At 38.9% G+C, this 20,561-nt stretch overlaps 1 protein-coding gene across 7 annotated transcripts in view; it reads right to left on the bottom strand.

Annotated features, from left to right (window-relative positions):
* Positions 1 to 20,561, bottom strand: part of EHBP1 (EH domain binding protein 1) — a 227,345-nt gene that overhangs the window by 114,515 nt on the left and 92,269 nt on the right. For 4 of the 7 annotated variants that reach the window (XM_074817314.1, XM_074817313.1, XM_074817310.1 and 1 more), the window contains exons 8-10: positions 15,479 to 15,583; positions 14,659 to 14,781; positions 5,340 to 5,592 (exon numbers count right to left, since the gene is read on the bottom strand). In XM_074817314.1, coding sequence (XP_074673415.1) covers positions 5,340 to 5,592; positions 14,659 to 14,781; positions 15,479 to 15,583 — 481 coding nt within the window. The remainder of the gene's footprint in view (positions 1 to 5,339; positions 5,593 to 14,658; positions 14,782 to 15,478; positions 15,584 to 20,561) is intronic. The other 3 variants (XM_074817315.1, XM_074817312.1, XM_074817311.1) reach the window with 1 other exon arrangement.

Here is a 20,561-nt window from a genome sequence, read left to right on the forward strand (position 1 = left end):
CTACGTTTATGTAACAAAGACACTGCAATTCCCAAAGATCTATTTGCATAGAGTTGTATAAAGCATAACCAATCATGACAAATAACCTCAGTCCCTTGAATTCAACTCTAGATGGAAATAATAATGCATATAGCATTAGACAAGGGTCTACCTAGCTAGATCCATCTACAAATTTCCTCTCAGGATAAGAGTTTTTAAAGAACTAACACAGCAAAATTTAGACACAAGTGAAAACCAACTATTCATCCAGTTTCCTTTCACACAACACCGAATTTCTCTCAGTTTTGTATACTTTTAGCATGAAAATATGTCTTTCAGTCTCATGGACTGGTTTTAGAATTTATTTTAATGCAGTTTACCATCATCCTCTTTTCACTGAGAAAAAGCAAGTAATTAATAATCCACACCACATAAAATAACTCTACTTCTAATAGACAGTTTACTGAAGCACGTAAGCGAAGACCGGGCATAAAAGCTCCAGACCTGTCTGAGAATCTGCCACTGCTTGTTATAGAGAAAGAGATCTAAATCCAGATACTGAAGTGAAAGGAAAAACTAACACTAAAATAACTCATCTGCTGACTGAAGGCAACTTTCAGGTGTTCCCATGTTGCTGCCCATCAAGCACAAAGCCACCAGTGCAATCAAAACTAAAAGCAACATCAAAATAACGAGTTAAATAGAAACGGATGGGTGTTTTCCATGGGAGGCAGTAGAAAAAGGAGGGTATTCAGGCTGGAGTGGAGAATGCACCTAGCTGTCAGTAACTCTAATTTAGCTGACAGGCCAGCTCAGCTGTCTTCAGACACTGGAAAGTTCAAAGGGAGGTGAAAATGAAGATAAAAGAGATAAAGGCTGAAGAACAATGCATTCTACAGGAGAGCACAAGGTTTTCTTTAGTTCAGCAAGTTAGCCTTCTGAACAGCCAACAGGCACAGCATGTTTGGCAGGAAAGTAATTTACCTCTGTGTACTTGGAATTAGAGAGCTGTGTTTGTAAGGTGTTAAAATGAATTTGGTGCGAGAAAAAACCCCAACACCTTATCAATGAGAATAAAAAAGTTTGGAAGAACCACCTTTTGAATTTTTATGATCCAGTATTGTCTGTGCTGCATGTGTAATCTTGAAGAACTGTACCCTACTGCATGCACCAGAAGGAAGTGCTGTAAGGAAACAAGCGACTGCCCTTTTTTCCTAGAGAAGAACTTGCTTGAAAGCCAGACTAAACCCTCACATTTTGGTCATAGTATGGGCAGAACACACACACACTCTTTTCCACCTTCCCCTCTGCACTGCCTTTAATTGATCTTACAAATATTGAGAAAGATTTTTGAAAAATTAAGTTTAATACAGAAAAAAACCCACAAACAAAACAGTTCTTGCCCCAAGAGGCTAACGAATTTTGAAGTCATGGGGGTAGCATATGTAGTAGAGTTTGGTCCAACAGCTTCCACATGGCTATACAAGAAACAGCATGGGAAAAGACTGGCTGAAAAAAGCCTTAGCTGAAAAACATTAAAGCACTTTTCTCTGAGGTTAGCTCCCATACCTTTTACTTCTGTGAAGTTATTTGATTGATCCACACAATACGATTTGCCTAAAGAGACACTAGACTGCCCACCACAAAATTTTAAAAAAACAAACCTGACAAACTACCTGGCATTATGCTGGCTCTGGCAGCATGGTGGCTTGTGGCTTCTTGTGCAACAGGCCGCTTCAATAGATGGCAATTCAATAGTCTTTCCAATTAGACAACATTATTCTAAGCCATGCAACGATTAATGAGATAAGAAGCCACAGAGCCAAATAATATCTGAAAGTAAGTTTTATTCTGACCAATTTAAAAATTATGTTGATCAGCATTATGGGTTAACTGAAAAAAACCCAAAACTTTTTATTGAGAAGGAAAAACAAAGCTGTCAGTGTGGTAGGGTTAAAAGATCAGGCAATATTACCAGTCAGAAGTACTAAGGTTGAAAGCATTATACTTTAAGTAGTTGTGAGATATGCTATTTTCAAATAATTAAACTTAACTTAGCAAGTTGTGCTGTCCTTCATTAACAGGTAGCCACCTACCATTTTGATTTTAATGTATAAAGTTCAAAAGGGCAAAAGCAGAATTTCACACTAACATTCAAATGCACCACTAACAAAAGGAAAATGCGTTCCTTATCTCTAGCTAGGTATGAGAATTTAGCCAGAGGAAGTATGTTTTGAGAGCATAGTTTTACAGCAGAATATATGTACTGGATCATCTAAGTCCCTGTGTAACATGCAACACCTCATTACGCTTATGCTTGTGACTATGCTTTGCTTATGTGTGTTGTGAAATCTTATCTTCACAACCATTAGTGAAATACGTTTCAATTAAGCCAATTACCCAAGGTAAATCCTTCACAGAGGCGCAGTGAGGGTAAGTACCTTTTCCAAGATTACAACAAGAGTCTGTTACAAAACTGGAGTCAGAGTTCAGCTCTTGGGGCACTTTGTGTAAGCTCTGAGTCCAGAATCAGAACTAGGGATCTGCCAGAGTAGAGTGGGACAAGGGTCCTGATGCTAACTGATGTGTCCGTGTTCCCGCCACACATTGTAGCGTTTCACACAAAATACAAGAGGAAAATGCCAAGTGGTGCATTAAGTGAACTCCAATGATATGTTTAAGATGCAGGGATAAAAATACATTGTATTCCCTGAGCGACAGTAGATGTCTTTCAGGAGCCTCCTACTTCTCATGCCTTCTATCTATAGGTTCAAAACCACTCCTGGGGAAAGCACTAGACCAGTGGTTGTCAAAAATGGTTAAAAACCACCCAAAACAAAAAAAATTAATATCAAAAGACAAGATGTTAGGAGAGAGGTTGAAAATAATATGCAAAGTTTTCTAATGCCGTGATATGACTCAGTTGTTCAGCCTTGTCTTGAATACACTGCTCGGGCCAAGTCAACACATCTTAAAATAGATACATAGCAGAAGAATTAACAGGGTCCAGAGACGTGCGGTGAAAATGATTAGAGAGATGAAGAGACTTCTGTATGAAGAGAGATTGAAAAAGTTAGCACCATTTAACTGAGACAAGTGACAAGTAATGGCGAACATGCTAGAGATATACAACACAGCAACTGTTTATGGCAGATAAATCCAATAGTACTAATTGTTGTTTTGATAAGCCAGCAGAAGAGATAGTGTATGGAATTGGAAAGGTAATTTATTTACACTCAATAAAAGGAAACACATTTCATGTAAGAACTTGGGTTTTTGTGGAACTCTGCCACAAATTGACACTGAAGCCTAGACTTTAATAGAATTTGGAAGATTAGCCAGTTACATAGACAATAAAAGCATCAATATTCACATTAGATAAGAAACAATACACAAATACACATCTGGACATAAACCCTCATGATTTAGGGCACACAAAACCTACCAACTGGCACTGCCTATGAAAATCTTTCCTTTGGTGCTCACCACACCATATCTTAGAAGAAACTTTCCACTGAAAAATTTGAAAATTAATGACTTGAGGCATAACAGTGCTTGTAGGTGTGGGTTAGTATCATGAGTCCTGTGTTCCCAGACTGGAGTTTTATTATTACACTTATTCCTCCAGAGCATTTCAGTATAAAGATTCAAAGGTTCTTCTTGTCACACTTCTACCCAATAGATTTAACAAATGGTCTCTGCGTCTTTTTCAATGACATGGTGCTCCTGTAACCTGAGAGGAAAATGTGGAGAGGAAGCTACTTTGGGGGTCACAACATAAGAAACTTATGTAAAAGATGTAAAAAACCATTTTACAGTGCTTTTTGACTCCTTATCCTTCCATCTTTTCATGGGACATTGCTTTTATAATGAAAACACAGATCAGACTTATCTTCAAGTAGAATCCACCTGAGGAGTTTATTTTTATCCTTGGAAAAAAAAAAAGGAATAACACAGATGGGGTCATTAAAATAAGAAGGCGGCTGTTGTAAACAAAGGGCTAGAGAAATCGACAGTCCAGTACACAGAAAAAGCAAGGCTGCCTGTTACAACACTGCCACAAGCCCATTTGGCACAGATTTGCTTAGGGTGGAAATGTGAGTATAAATATAAAACAGAGAAAATTCTTCACTTGCCCATCCATGTAGCTTTTGCTCTTTCTGCTCTTCTCCTCAGTCTTTGCTGTCCTCTATACCCATATCTTTGGAGATGTAAAGTATGCATATTTTTCCTCCCTGCGGATTCTGGTGATCAGTGAATGATCAGGGATGCCTGGTGTGACCGTCAACAGTGTGATTACACTGTGCTCTGAAGACACAGCAGCCAGTGCTGTTTGTTCAGGCAGTGCCCTGATGAATGGAGCTGGCAGAAACATCATTCCCCCAGTGCCCCCTTTTTTTTTTTTCCACAGAGCAAACAACAATAAATGGCCACAGAGCTTTAAAAGGAAAAAACCCTGCAGGGTCCTTTATACATTTCTATTAGAGCACAGGGGAATTCTTCAATTTCCTAGAACACAGCTATAAAAAGAGAAGCATAAAGATGATGATATGACACCTGTATTAATATTAAATATGAAAGCAATGCAAATGTCATGCTATGATAAATCTCAATAAATAATGTAAAACTAAATGTTAATTACCATTGTTGTCTGTAAAATTGCTCGTATGAAATCACCGTAAACTGTTTCATGAGTGGTGTGGTTGGTGACTAATGACCACAAACAAGGAGTAAGTATATAGCTTCAAACCTCCCAAGCTGCACAGCTATTGCAAAAAGCTCTCACTCCTTGTTAGGTTTCTACACTGTAATACAACACAGTCAGTGTGACTTTATAAAAGTTTTATGTGTGGTTATGGTAAAAGAAACAACCTAAAAAAGTGCGTAAGGTGTTATTTTTCCCATATGGAGATTCAGTTTTATGAGACTCTCAAAAATGTGCTATGCAGACTGTAAAACACTCCTCCTTTTTACATTCTGCACCAGTGTAAAACAAATTCTTCATTATCATTAACAAAAATTATTGGTTTATGTAGTAAAAATAATGGCAAAAGGACCTTAATTTTTGGCTCATTCGCAATTGTCAGGGCATGAAGTACCAAAAATGTATCCAGACTTGTTCCCTATCAAGTAATTTGCTATCAATGAGGCAAAGAAAAGTCTCCTAACCGGTCACGTTCAGCTGAATAGCATGACTTGGGGGTATGGTATTTCCTGCTGCTGAGTTGCCTAAGGATCACTCTGTCCTAAGGGGGTGGGTGATTAAGGATCACCATGGTTGAACCCAATACACCTCAAGATTAAGCCAGGGATCCCACTAATACTTCCAAAGCTGCTGAAAGATGAAGAATCATACTTACTCATCTAGCTCGTCCTCTTCAGCTTTAGAGGTATCTGCATAGAGGTATTTGCTCATATCCACTGGTCTGACGTTTTTCCTTTTTGCAGGTTGTGGAGGAGAATCTCTTACAGTTACAAATGTTTCAGGCTCAGGATCTGGCTCATCAAATGGGTTCAAGTATTCTGGGGCATCTTCATCCTTGAAGGGATTGTAATTGTCAGCATAGAAACTTTCTTCTGGCTTTGAAGATGAAGCTATTTCAGTGTCCGGTTCTACCAAATAACAAAAAATCATTAAACAGATTTAACATAGAAAAAATTTGAAAACATTTTATCAGATCTTTACATTTTGAAGGCTTATGAAAAGGTCTGCTTCTTAACTCTCAAAACACAAAGTCCTAGCCTTAGATGAATTTTTATGCTTTATTTATTTACAGAGTAACCTTGTTTATTCAAAAATAGGTCTTTCAAAAGGACATTTCATCTGGAGTGTATTGAATAGGTTTCATTTTCTCACTTACTAAAGCTCTTTCAACCTAATTAGTTATTAGCTTTCTTATTTGTCATATAAATGGTATTGCAACAGATTTTAAAACATTTTCCCAAGCTATTAGCCAGTTTGTATCCTAACAAAATGTTCTTAATTATTTATTTGAGCTTTTAAAAAGAAAAAAGATATCCTGTATTTTATAATAAAATTACTTCTGCTGGATACTAAAAATGGTGATAGTAAGTAGGCGGTCTTTTCATTTCTTAAAATGACTGAACTAAAAATCACTTATTAGTTATGACCAGTAATTACATTTCAAAACATACATATTTTCACTGCTAACTGCTCCTGGTAACAATACATAGTCTTACAGTAAAAATGAATTTAAATTAACCCTAAAGATTTAAAATTACTCATTTATTATCTGGGCTGTACAACAAAAAGTTATTAGCAGCCTGGAGCTGCATGCAATTCTTTAGAGTAACAGGCACTACAGAAAGAACACTACACAAAAGCGAATGGTTGCTGAATATTGAATACTACAAATCCCCATACAGCAATACAACATTTCTTACAAAGACACTTAGTAATGTTAATCTCACTCTTCCTGCAGCATCCAATAATCAGAAGCTCAGTTCAATACTGGATATGATGTACTTTCAAAATCTATGCAAACAGGAACTTCAATGTAGTGTTATCAAAACTTGATCTTCAGTAACCACTCCCACATTATTTTTAACAAAATTGTTTCTTTCTCAGATGTATAGCTACTAAATTAAACAAAACATACCTTTTAGCTTTAAAAGAAAAACTTTAAATATTATTTGTAGCGAGACTCTGAAAAAGATGGAGTTCCAAGTGTGTTTGTCACTAAATACTTGGGAAGACAAAATCACTAGTCACACAACTATACGAAGGGAAGAGGCAGTGGAAGAAACAGTGCTGTACTTGCTTGGTCTTGGATGGACAGTGTACTGAAGCTGCTAATCCTGCTGAATGGCTAGAAAATGTAAGTGTTCTCTATTCTGCTAGTAAGCTTCCAGTCCTCCTTGTCTCCGGCCATTAGCACAGCCCAAGGTGACAGAAAGCCCTACTGCACGTAGTGTGACCGACTATAATCTTCAGTTTGAACAAGAGCCACTCCTAGTTGGACAGGACTATGGTCTCCAGAACCAGGTAGCAGCTCTGCCTATCTATGTATTGGACTAAGACCAGGCCAAAGTCTTGGAGCGGGAAAGGCTTCAGTCCTTCTCAGAACAACTGAGAACTACCAGGGACTGGAAAGATTTCATTTTAGGAAGAACCTCACATTTCTAGTGCTGCTCTTCTTGGTTCTTCACATCTGAACCTCAAAGACTATGTTATCATATACTATTTCCAAAGGTCTGTTTCTGAAGTGATACATTATTTGCTCTGTGGTCAGAAAGTAGAAACCAAATGGGTCTGGCTGGAATGACAGGAAAAAAATAATCAAAATCTGACTTAAGCCCATTGTGGACCCTCAGGAGATAAATCATTCATCTGAGACCGAGGGTGAGCTCACCTGGGTGAAGCAAAATAAAACTGTACTTTGCCAGACAATACTGCATGTTTTAACTAGACAGACCTACAACTACACACAGTGCTTGTGCCTGTGGGATTTCCCTATGGTGATTATTCAGAAAATTACATTTAAAAAATGTATTTAATTCCAGATGAGGTTTGCAGTTTCTTATTCCCCCTGCAATCTGGTCTGACATAGCATTAAAGAAGCAACATATACAGTACTTACATCTGTCTTATATATTTCACAAGTTCTTATATTTAACTTCAAATTCAGAACACAGCTATCACTGTTTCAAGTCAAAAACTGGAGTTAAAAAGGAGACTGAGAAGAAATGTAAATCAGACACTACACTGAAGTGGGATGAGACAAAGGTAAAGTGAGATCACAAGTTATTATGCTTAATGGTCAGTCTTTACCAAATTATGTTCTAAAAAGAACTAATTAATCAAAATCCTTGTGACTAACAATAAAAAATCCAATTAATCAGGGTTCCAATAATAGTCTTCGCTCAACCTAAAAAGGAGGTTCTGTTACTGTTTAAACTGGTTAAGCATCATCTGAATGTCATAAAGCAACATTTCAGCTGTGTCTTAGGAGATGGGCACACAGACAAACTACTGCACGATAAATCAGAGTGTGTATTTGTAGTATGTCAGCTGTAGTGTACCTGTTTGCTCGTAGCCCAGAGTAAATACAACATGCTTATCCCTTAATAAAAGGGAATAAACTACTGGGCACTTATCCTGGGAGAAAGGGTATTTACTGCATAGTAGGTGATGCATATTAAGCTCACACCCTAGTTTATCTGTGGTGATTTGTACATAAGTCTGCATCCTTATAAGAAAGATGCTTCAGAGAAAGCCACAATAAAATACTGAAGATCTACAGTTAAACTGGCATGGGAAAATAAATCATTCAAGGCAGAAATTCTTAAAAACACAAATATAATCAAATCAGCAAGAACCCTTTGACAGTATTACAGATGAAATACATCAGAGCAGAGACCAAAATTTTAAATGTATTTTTTCATTTATTTTAAGCTAAAACTAGAAATGAGGTTCTACACTGGCTTCCTTACATCACTCTAGTGTCCAGTGCAGGTGGTCATAGGAAGCAAAAGTTTCACCCTGCTTGCCCTGAGGTGTTCTCAGTGTGGGTATCTGCAGCTGAGCTACACCCCTTTACAGTCAAATCTTACAGGTATATGTTCAAACTGTTAATGTCCAAAAACAGGTGAGCCAAATCCCATCCTTACTGCATGACTTGAAACTCATGGTGGTCAGAATACTACTCAAATGTTACCCATACATTTAGTGACTTGATGAACTAGGCCAAGAAGAAATACTTTTAAGACCTGCCCTCAATGATATTTTCATATAAAAAGCAGAAGTAACCTAATGAAATGCAGAAAAATGACTGATGTTCAAATTGTGCAACTTACTGACATTTTAACCAAAACTTTTGCTACTTTAAATTTTGCTCAAATCTTAAAATATTTTAAGAAGAGGGTGCACAACTATGAATCCCTCATTCTGCAACTCTGTATGATGGATCACTGCACCTGCACATGAATCTGTTGATAAATACACATTATCATATCTGAGCAAAACTTGCCAATTACTCACAGGCAGTATTCAAACAAATATTACTAGAAGGAATGTTAGTAATATTTCCTGAAGGTAAAAGCATTCAGGGGAATTATATCTTAAAACTACACTGTAAGCTTTTATTTTTAATTTGCTTTTAAGTGTCTCCTGGAAATGATGAGTTAAATGCTTGTTTAAATCTGATAAATTTTAAGGGGCAATGCAAATGATTTTTGCAATTCTTTCTATTTCAACACTATGGATCAAGGGCTGTAACCCTAACTAGGACAAAATTCTCTTGTTCATTGGATCAACAGTAACTACAGGTTTGGCCTTACACATGCAGCATTGCAGATCAGTGCTCAGAGACCTCTAGCTTACTATTAATTAAAAGATTTCACAAAGTCTTACACACAGACTAAAATTAAAAGAGCTTCTAAAAATATCATTTTCAAGACACTTTTATAGGTAGAATTTTGTAGGGGCTCAACTCAAATCCACTGAACCTGGCTGCTCATTCTCCCTGTTCTTGTGATTCAGGATACTATTTTTTTCCCCCCCTCTGCTTCCTTCAGTGTTCCCACAGGAGGAAGGGTCCTGACGAGGGTCCCCCCCAAAGCCAACCAGGCTGTCTCTCATGGGGTCTCTGAAACTCTTTAGGACTAGCTTTTATGTCAAGTGTTGGTCATCATTTCATGAGCATCTCTACAACAAATTAAATTGCTAGGACAGTGCCTCAACAACACTGTTCTTAAAGGCACAGCCACTGTAACAAAGACACTCATTTTCTCAAGGACCTAATGATGTGCATTTTGGGGGGGCCTATTTCCGTCTTCAAGCTGATTTTACCCTGAGTCAACACAGATTCCCCTGCTTCCCCCTAATCATTAATCACAGCTGAATACACAGGATTCTAGTCTCTACTTGAACTAATTTTTTTTTAATTACAGTTCTCTACACCAATATATAGGGGGGAAAGAAAAAGAAAAAAAAAAAAAAGAAGAATATGTTTGCAGTTTGGCACTCCAAGAGTCAAACCCACAATAATTTTGCACGGTTAAGTAATAAAGCCACAGGGGTAGGAGTGACAAGAGAAGAGATATAAGTATTACTACAGCAGAAGCACCAGCTGCTCTTGTGCCAGATTCTGGAAACATCACTTGCCCTAACTCCACTGAGAAAGACTGCTCGTGATGGTAATCACTCTGGCACTACCTATCTGCACAATCAACCTTCTAGTTCCCAGAGGATCTCCAAAAATCACCCTGCCCTTCAACCCACTTGCCTTTTGTAACACAAACATATTGTGACACATCCCTTAAAACCAAACAAAAACCCCACCAAAACATTACACATACTACTTTCCCCTTGGCAAAGGATGAAAGAACAAGCCACATGTGAAAGATATTCAGTTATGCCATTTACTGGCAGGCACACAGTCATGATGGCGATGTGAGCAGCGTAACAAACAGCACAGAATAAAAATGTAACTTCCCAGCACTTCTAGAAAGCATAATGACTGGCATCCTTATAAACCACTGACCATTTTCTATTACTTTTATTAATACTCACACCAACAACACATCACATTCCATTAAGAAAAATAAGGAGAAGGGACACAGTAATTGTTTTCCTCTACACTGGTTCTTGTACTGCTCTTCTTAGGATATCCTAGAAGGATTTGGGGGTTTAGTACTGCATTGTAGAATGGTTTTCATTTGCAGTGTAACACATGCTGCAGGGAGTTCAGAATTCTACACACAAGGTAAAAGAAACACATTGGTAAAAGTAAGCTGTTTTAATTGAAAGGGGGAGGCAATGACGGCAAGTAGTTACCCTCATGTGTCAGGTGTGTTGGAGGAAACTTGTACTGGTCATACGCAACTTAAAAATTTGCATTCCCCACCTAATTAAAAAAATATCTGGAGCACTGAAAGTGTGTTGTTTTCTACTCTTTGTTGTATATGTTGATTTCCTCAAGTAAAACACTTTGTACGAAAATTAACTGATTTTAGAGCTTGTTGTAACATGACTAAAAGACAATCTAAAAGGCAGTCCTCATATCTACCTATTGTCTAGTATAAAACTGTAGAGATATACTGTTCAAAGAGACTGTTTTTGATTTTCCAGATTTCTAATGTCTAGCTGACCTACTAGATACAGAGGGAATAAGCCTCAATATGACATGTCAACCAACAGCTGAAGATTTTTTTGAGGCAAGTTGTTCATATGCACATTCACTCCACTGCGCATATTAGACCATTTACACTAAGGACTTTTTAAACAACAGCAGCATCCAGAGACAGCTTGCTGATGACCCTCTGCCACGCACCGCACCCAGGGAGCAGTCACACCTTTAGTTTCTCGTCATCCCACATTCCCAGGGTTAGGTGATTAGGAGATGTGGAAGAAAGCTGGAAAGTAGCTGGTCTGTGAACAGACAGAAGAAATGTCTGTCTAGGAAACAAGTATCTACTGGCAAGTAATAATCCTTTCTCTTTGAGTGACTGTCAATACATACATATTCATACCCTGGGTGACTCTAAGCACTCTTTCATTAAGCACACAGGTTACAGGCTTGATAGGAATATCCCTGGAATATCTCTGCCAAACGGCACATCGTGCCTCCTAGCGTCTGATGGCGAGGTACTCAGGAAAGGAGGCTCCAGATGGCTGCTCTGCACATCTTGGGGATATTAAGTAACAAATTCTACGGAAAGACTCTGAACTTTCATAAACTATAAATTCAAGATTTTGCCTTAAAGAAAAATACTTCATCCCTGCACGCACAAAAGATTAATCTCTTGATTTAAGCAGATCACAAGACAAGTGAAACAGGTAATGTGACTCTTTAAGCCTGTAGGAGAAAGTCTGCCTTAAACTCCTGAACCTCTGTCATGCTCCTGGGGTGACCACCAAAAAGGTCACGTTCACTTAAGGATGCAAAAGCAAACAAGTGGGAACAATCCCTAAGAGCTTCCTAAAAAGAGATGACAGCAATGAAAGTTCTACTGACGTCTCAAAGTAGAAGAAATGTCCTAAACCATGAGGGAATATACCTGCAGCCAAATGGGAAACAAACAGGGCAGTCTTCTGTGGTAGGGCAACAGGGTGAAAACAGCTGCAATATTGTGTAGCTTCAAACTGTAGTCCAAAACAAAGGAAATCTCCCCAAAAGAGTAAGGTCTAGGTGCTCCCCATGTAGAGACACTGACCCACTTAGCCATAGACATACATAGCAGATTCCTGCTGTTGCTGTTGCTGAAGATGAGAACTCTCTGATCTAATTTGTCTCAGCACCGTTTTTTCCCCCTCAACTTTCCATGGAGGGAGACAACTGGAGGAAAGGCTCATGTGAAGAAGGCCAAGCAAGGGAAGATGAATACAACCAGTACCCATTATAGGGACAAGACAGCTCTGGAGTGGAAGAGCCAGCACTTCTCAGAGGTGTCTGAGATGACTAGAAGAATCCCTGGGGAGCTGCTAATTATAAAGTAAAAGCTTTAAAAATGCCACACAAGATGTCCTACTCTTGGTCTGATAGCCTGAAATGCCTCAGATCTTCCACTTGGTTCAGTGCTCCAGGAAGACAGACATACTGCTGTCACATGAACCTGACAGAAGCTCCATCCCTCCCAAATAAAAAACACCTTATGACACAATAGGAAGAATCTAGTGACACCCTGTTTATCAAAATCACTGTCATGTTGTTGTACGTTGACTGCTGCATGATGGCGACAACGTGTGGGAGGAATATTTGGTACACACACACCCAACAACTCAGCATTGCTGCCCACAGCTGTGTAGATGGGACTTCTTTGGGGACCCAACAGCCTGAGCCCTGAGACTGTCCAACTACAAAGAACAGATCCAGAGGAACGGAGAGGTGTCCATGACTGTGACCGATGATGTCAGTAAAGGCTAGATGCCACCAAAGGCACCAGAAACGACTGAAAAAACATACCCCACATATATTGGGAGTCTTTTGGGAACATAAGCAGGCCAGCATCTTGGATGCAGGCTGCTCATAGTGAACTTGACATGAGGTGTCAAGCTACTCTGGACTAAGAAACACCAGTTTATATCTCCCTGTCCCTGGGATGAGAAGGAACTGACTCTTAGTCCCTATATTTTGTGGTCAGAACACCTGCTGCATTCTGCCAGAGCAGGTTCTCTCTGGAAAGGAAAGAAAATCTGAGTTTGGAAGACAGCAGTCTAGGTAGGATGGGACTTGTACAGCTTTCTCCAGGGAGAAGGGAGCAATTATTTCTAGAGCAGAGAAGGAAGAAAGGAATATAGGCTGAGTCTCTTAGAGCAAGTTGTATATGGACAACTAGATGGATGAGAATAGGTGTTTTATATCCCTGGTTACTCTGACTCCTCCCGTGATCCTAAGGGAAATCACAGCTGAGGAACAGACAGGAAATGAAGCCAAAGATCCAGACACCAGAACCTAATCCATATATATTGGTATCTACGAAGCTGAAAACAACTCGCTTCTGCAGCTCCAGAAACATCTGACAACTTTATAAAAGGGAGAAGGGGCCTGGGATAGTGGCTTTATGGCTTCTATGGCCAAATACAGAAGATCGCGCAATGTCCCTGTGAGAAATACAAACTGTGAGACTACACCACAGTCAAAGTATGACAGGGCTTTGATCATCACCCACACTGGCCTCTGTGGACTCCGAAGGCAGAAAAGTCATGTTGTGAGTAAACATTCAGCTTGTCCAGAGAAAGAGAGTAACCACAGGTGGAAACTGCAGCTCAGAAATGCACCCTCATTAGACCTGCCATTAGAAGTCCCATGGCTGCACCCTGGGCTGCTCCTGCTCAGTGTAGTGGTTCTCCACCACCATTAGAGTGGCTCCTGGGGTTTGGTGAAAGGTGGCAAATGCTCCTTGGTATTTTCTGTGGGAAGAAAAGTCTTGGAGCTTTGAACAGGAAAGGTTGAGTACAGCTTCAAACTTGGGAATTAACTATGATTGGCATTTCAAGCAGCTGCAAACTAAGAAAGTCATGCACCCTTATTTTTTTGATAGCTGCAGATGGAAGCCTGTATATCTGGACATGGAGTGGAGGACAGCAGAGATGCTTGCTGTCTTGGTGCTCCTTTCTGGCCTTATGGCCAAAGTCTTATCAGATTAAAAACTTACAGGGGTTGTATTTCTTAGTCAAACAGAACAAGAGTGGGCATGTCAGTCTAGAAAGGGGATTAACACCTACCACGTGGTGCAAGGCGCGATTGCCAGAAGGCTTACTGAGGAAGCCGTAAGAGCAAAAAAAAGAATGGAAGGGATACAATTAAATTATAGTAATAAAGATTAGTGCTAACCAAGAATAGCTGTGATGCAGTGAAGATTGCAGTGAAGGAAGTTCTGATATAAACCCGCATCCACGTGGAACAGGGGCACTTGACATGATGTGTTACTCATTTATACCACATGATTACTAGTAACACACCTGATAGGTCTAAAAGTCTCTGGTTCAACTCTTAGCTGGCAGCCCCCAGTGGCAAATACACATAAAGATGTGACTCAACAGATACATCCATTTTCCAGTGGCAACAGGATCACTGCTATTGTTACCTCGGTACTGCATGCAATTATTGTATTTAATCAAAATAACATTTTTCATTTGTAGCCCAACCAAAAAAAAAAAAAAGTTTAATTAAGCATCTGCAATTAGTGATGAATTATGTAAAACAAATCTATTACCTTCTACATCAGGGTCTCCAAATGGATTTAATTCTGCTGTGTCAGGATCACCAAAAGGATTCGTACTAGAGTTGGCCAGGTCTTGCTCCTCTTCATCCAGAAAATTAAGCTTATTGATAAGCTCTAGAAACAAGTTGGAATATTGTTTTAATATAGATACAAACTGTTCATCTAACTCAAGCTCAAAAACACTCTGTATCAACAGTTCCTCAAAACACTGCACCAGGGTATGGCACGAACTGCACAACTAAGCTAGTGCACTTCAGTAAGTACACCAACAAAGGAGGAAAAAAAAGTGAAATGAATGAAACTTCTATTCGCTGATCAGAACATTATGTAACAGAAATGACTACTAAGAAAACCTTCTATTATCTCCATTAAATAAATGTTTCAGAACATCTAACAAGCTAAATACAGCAATTTCTTTTTGGTTGTTCACATACATGTTAACTATCAGCAGGAAATTTTTATTTTTGGATATAACATGCACATAAAATCAGAGAGGGGATATTTTGTCATGTTAGAGAGGTCAAGTATTACTGACTGCACAACTAATGTTTTAGGCTTGGGGTCTGGGTTTTTCTTTGGTCTTTTTTTTTTTTCTTTCTTCATTATCAGATGACAACAGAGCTGTAGAGGAGATAGGCTCTTTCTCTATCATGTTGTTACCTGTTGGATGCACTACAAATTACTGAGAGTCATGCTGGGTGGAAGCACAGAGATAAAACTGACAGCTGAATACAAGCAGAAGTCAAAAGGTAACAGGTCACAGTAAATACAGACAATCAGAAACAGAAAGAAAGAAGGAAAGCTCATAGACCTTCAGAGGAACTGGCTGATTTAGCTGAAGGCATATTTGCTCGCTTTATGCAGTCATCTTGATCTTCATCTAAGCTGCTCAGAGCATTCAACTGGTTTACAATTTCTGTAAATAGAAGCCAGTCAAGATAAATGTAAGGCAAGGGCATTTAATGAAACAGAAGTGGAACCAACACTGTTACTAGAAAGAAAGAGAGTGAGGGAGAGAGGGTAAAAGAGAAGACAGAGTTAATTAAAAGAATACATTTAGAACGAGTCCTGTGTAGGTGCTTCAGAGATAATTTAAGAAGAAACCCAGTTAACTGACATAAACAAAACCTTGCTGGATTCCTGGTGTCAGCAACAGTAATTAGTTTTATGAGGATGAGTACACACATCAGTTCAAAATTTAGATGTACTAGATATAATTTAAAGACTTTTCCTGCTTGTGAAGAAAACCTGAATTTTAACCCATTGTCAATCAACACAAAACAGCTCCAAAACAATTTACTTCCCTCCCAAACTCTGAAGGCTACAACACTAATACATGCGTTTCATATGTTTTATTCATTTATACACACACACTCTGATTATTTAACACTTACAATCAGTCACCATTAAATTTTGACCTATGGCAAGTTGAATCTATATAATAGTTCTGAAAGCTGTGATCAGTATTGTGCTATGTGAATGCATACTGGATGTATATATCAGTGCATTTGCCACTGTAATGCTATGCAAGTAACACCTCACTGTTTGGTAAAATCCTATTTCACCTTCTATCCCTAGTGGAGACCTCTGAATTGCCATGAACTAGTAATTTTTAAAATGTATTAATGTTTAATTCTAGGCAAGACGTTGATGCCTCCATAATCCTGGAAGGAAAGAAAGAAGCAAAACCCAACTAGGTCTTAGTGGCTTCTGCCCCAAGGTGGAAAAATTCCTCTCTGATCCCTCCCTAAAGTAGTCCCATACACAGCATCTGACAAATGCAGTTTCTGTGGTAATGCAGACTGAGTCTGGGTCATCTCTGGAAGACTTCAAGCACTGGTTTCTGTGGAGAGGGGACAGCCTTCCTCATCCTTCCAGCTGACAGGCAGGAGAAACCTGTGCAGAAGAGATGATCCTGCTTGTTGAGTATCACTGCCTCTCTGACAGGTTTTTTCATCTCCCATTTTTTCCCAGTGAAATAAATGATGTTTTCTGGTGTCACCAGTGAAGTTAAAGCTACGTAGATGCCTTTACTGCACACTTCTTGTGCCAATCATTCTTGGATTTCCTTTAAACTTCAATTTCTTGTGTATACAGGAAGTTACTTCATAACTTTTAGTTCACTGCTGTTTTGAACTTGATTTTTTCTCATATGGCTTTTGTTTGGGAAAGCAAATGTTTGCCACTGACTTTCATGCGGTAATCTTCATTCTATGAGCTAGTCACAAGGAGCAAGATAACAGAATGAGGTGAAAACTGAGTAGCACTGTGACTGTCCCAACTCATGTTGGTGTCCACAGCCACCCAGAACTTCCTAGCAGGGGGCACTTGGGCAACACCTTCACCAGCTGATACACTGACATAACTCTTAACTTCATGCCTTCCCAGACAGCATAAAGAACCTGAAGCCAAAAGCAGAGTCCAGAACCTGACAATATTTCAGTCACATGATTAAAAACTTATTTTCCACATTTAAACTGCTTTGCAAAAATATGCTGGTCTGCAAATCACCAAGTGAAATGATCTATTCTGCCAATGTCCATTCTGCATGTCTATCTATGCTGACAATGACAAAGCCACAGCAGCATTCCTCTTAACTGCACTTCCTAATTGTTCTTGACCCTAAAGCAAAAATCTGCTTAGATGGGATTACATTTATATCTATCTACACAGAGTTAATTTCACCATCCTCACTTCCTTATTTTTAGCTCCAACAAACAAAACTATTGTCCTAAAAAATAAGAGCAAAACTGCCCCAAAACTCTTAACTTTCTCAGTATAAAATCATATATACACCTTAGAGATCTGAACAATATAATACTATCTTCTGGGAATTTTTAAGACTCAGGATACACAATGGAAAATACCTTGCTGTACTCAAATAAAACAGAATTGACCTTATAAAACACTAGCACAAACGTATTACTAGTTTAAAACAGGCTGAGATGCTGACATGATTTACAATTTATTATGCCAGCATGTGAAAAAAACCCAAAACAATTACAATTCAGTTTTTATTGTCAGAAAATAACAAATTAAGTTCAGAGCTTTAAAAAGAGGGAATTCTTTGATGTGGTCTGAATCACCTGGTCCCATCTGCCAACCTAAACACCTGTATGCACTACAATGTTTCTCATTACAATATTAAATGGTTTATGTCATATTTTGAAGTGTGGAAATGGTAGGTTGGAGATTTATGTCCTATATTATCTTTTATAAATCTCATTATCTACAAACGTATATTAGCTTGTTCTACAAGTATGTCATATAAATCACTGGTTTGTTTTTTTTTTTTTCCCCCCATTCTTCTCTCTTGCTCTTTTTTTTTTAAGCAGCTTGGTGCTACTGACAAAAAAGAGTAAGCGTATCAGAAGTATACATGAGATGTATGGCTTTGCAAATAGCAAGAAAGGGTTACACATACTGCTCTCCAGAAGCCCGCTCTTGAAATAGGCTGGGATTCAGACTCCTGCAATAGGTAGCACATGGGCATGTTGCTGAGTCCATGTGGCACCCCAGGACAGACACCATGCTCTTGTGCAGATGGGCAGGAGGCAACTAGTAGCTTCAGCGTGAGGCTCTAAGTATCAATTAAAACCTTAAGAAAAGCAATGCTTTCATTACTACCTTAAGTTTGTGAGTTATGAGCCACATTTCTTCAAGTACATTGGGATGCCTTGTCTTCAGTTGAAGACTAAGGACAAGATAATTCTGGGAGGTTTAAATTAGTGTAGAAACAAAATATTTGAAAGGTATTTCATGGCTACAAACACCATTTTCAACTTCACACAAAACAGAACAGTTAGGTGGAGATACAGCTTTTACACATGAAAAAATTAAAGAAGACATTTTGGGAAGGAAAGGGGAAAAGCCTGAGACGGAGGGAGATTTTGTTTTTAAATTAAAGTAGTGCTTCGAATGGAAAACATTTTTCAGTCTGATCTTAAGATCAGTTGTACGGCAACAGCTCCTATGTTGACCACACCAAATTCCACAGTGCTTTTGAGGTAGATCAGTAATGCGCCACGTATTTCATAGCTGAAGAAACAGAGGCACACTTACCCAAAGTTAGGCAACAGATCAAGGAGGAGAAGCAGCATTTCCTAACTCACCTGCACCATCTAGAGCCCCATTCAGTAGGTCTCCCTTACTCTCCTAGCAGTGGATATATACGTTCATCTATAAAACTGTAACTTTGGGCCCGACAAAAAAAAAATTTAACTTTTGTACACTGCAAGAAGGAATAGTGACAGTGATAAAGATTTGCAGCACCTCTTGCAGCTGTGGCTCGAGAACGACATAGCTTCAGTCATCCAGTCACCCAACATTTCTGTGAGAAGACTTGGAGTCAGAAGTAGGATAATAATCCCTTCTGCTTTACTACTTGCACTTTACTTATTCAAAGTTAGCTTACAAACATTAACCACGTAATACTCCCATCGTTCCTGTGAAGTAGTTATAGCCAGTATCCCCATTTTACAGTTGGGAAAACAGGCGCACCAAGGCAAAGTGATTTGCCGGAGGGAACTCTGAGTCAGTGAAGGCATTCCAGTTCGCTTGGCTGCCAACACCCTAACACAGCAACAGATGAGAAAATGTTGGGAGCAGCAAGCTTTCAAAAGGGTTATGTAACTTCCTCAATTAACTTTATGGGATTCTGTGAACACAATTACTTTTTGAAAGAAATTTTAGAAAGAGTACTTCACTACATCAGTTTTGTTCTATTTCCTTCTTTCTATATTTCTTCCTATTTTTCTACAATGATTCCTACCTCTTTCTCCCTCAGTTTCTCAGCTCTTCTCTTTGTGTTTTATTAGTTTTTCCTATTCATTATATTTATTACAGCAGTCTCTCCAACTGCCAGTGAAATCAGTCTTGAACACATGTTGAAATAGATCCCTTACATTTTATTTATTAATGTTTACTTGCTGCCCTCTGTTTTATGTTCTCCCATTTGCTTGGGAAACTACATGCACTCATTCTCCTTCAACATCCCTCTCATCTCTATCCTTGTCTAATGTGGGAAGTTAGGCTAATGACGCAACTCAGCTGTTGCAGCCAACACAAGAAGAAAAAGTCCAAGGCTGACCCTTTCCCCCTCAGGTTCCCTTAACGATGCATCTACAAAAAACCCAACCCAACCCTCCCATCTTGTATCATTAGGAAACTATCAGAACAGGCTGAACAATGAGGAGATAGTATTCAGAAGTATTTATTGCATCTGCCTTTCAAGTAGGTATTGTAATGTTTGCTTAGAACACGTAATTTTGGCCTTTACAACAACAGAGGGAAAAGCTGAAATGCCTTAATGTTTTAAACTTGAGCTAGGAACTTGTGTTGCACATCAGACAGCTCACCCTTCCCCATCTATCTCCAGGGATGTTCACTACATAACCAAAGGGTAGTGGACAGACTAGTCTAACCTACATCAGCTTTCTGCTTGTTCAGAAATCATCTGTTGGCTTGTTTAGATGCTGAATGCTGCAAAATCAGTAAAGTTGAGGAGCAAGATCTGCTGTTTTTCAACTACTATCCTTCTGCACATGGGTTTTCCATAGCAGTCCTCAGTGCAGTATCTAGAAATATTTTAATAAAACATTTCTGCACAACAGTTTATATAGATTTTACATAGCCTTTCCTTTATGTGCCCTTCTCTTCTCTGTGATTATTGGTTGGCCTGATGAACACGTCAGGTTTTGTTTGGTGTTCTGACCCGCAGCTAAATTGTTCTGGTTACACTAGGAAAGGAGAAGATGAACTTGCAGAATGATTTCAGTATGACCAGACTGGTATATCTCTGCTCCCTGACCAAGAATACATTATCTCTGTCTCTCAAATATTTAACTCTGGACTTCCCAATCTGCTCTGTGCCAGTCACATGCAGCATAAGTAGA

Source organism: Strix aluco, chromosome 3, assembly GCF_031877795.1.
Source record: "Strix aluco isolate bStrAlu1 chromosome 3, bStrAlu1.hap1, whole genome shotgun sequence".
In the NCBI taxonomy this organism is placed as follows: domain Eukaryota; kingdom Metazoa; phylum Chordata; class Aves; order Strigiformes; family Strigidae; genus Strix; species Strix aluco.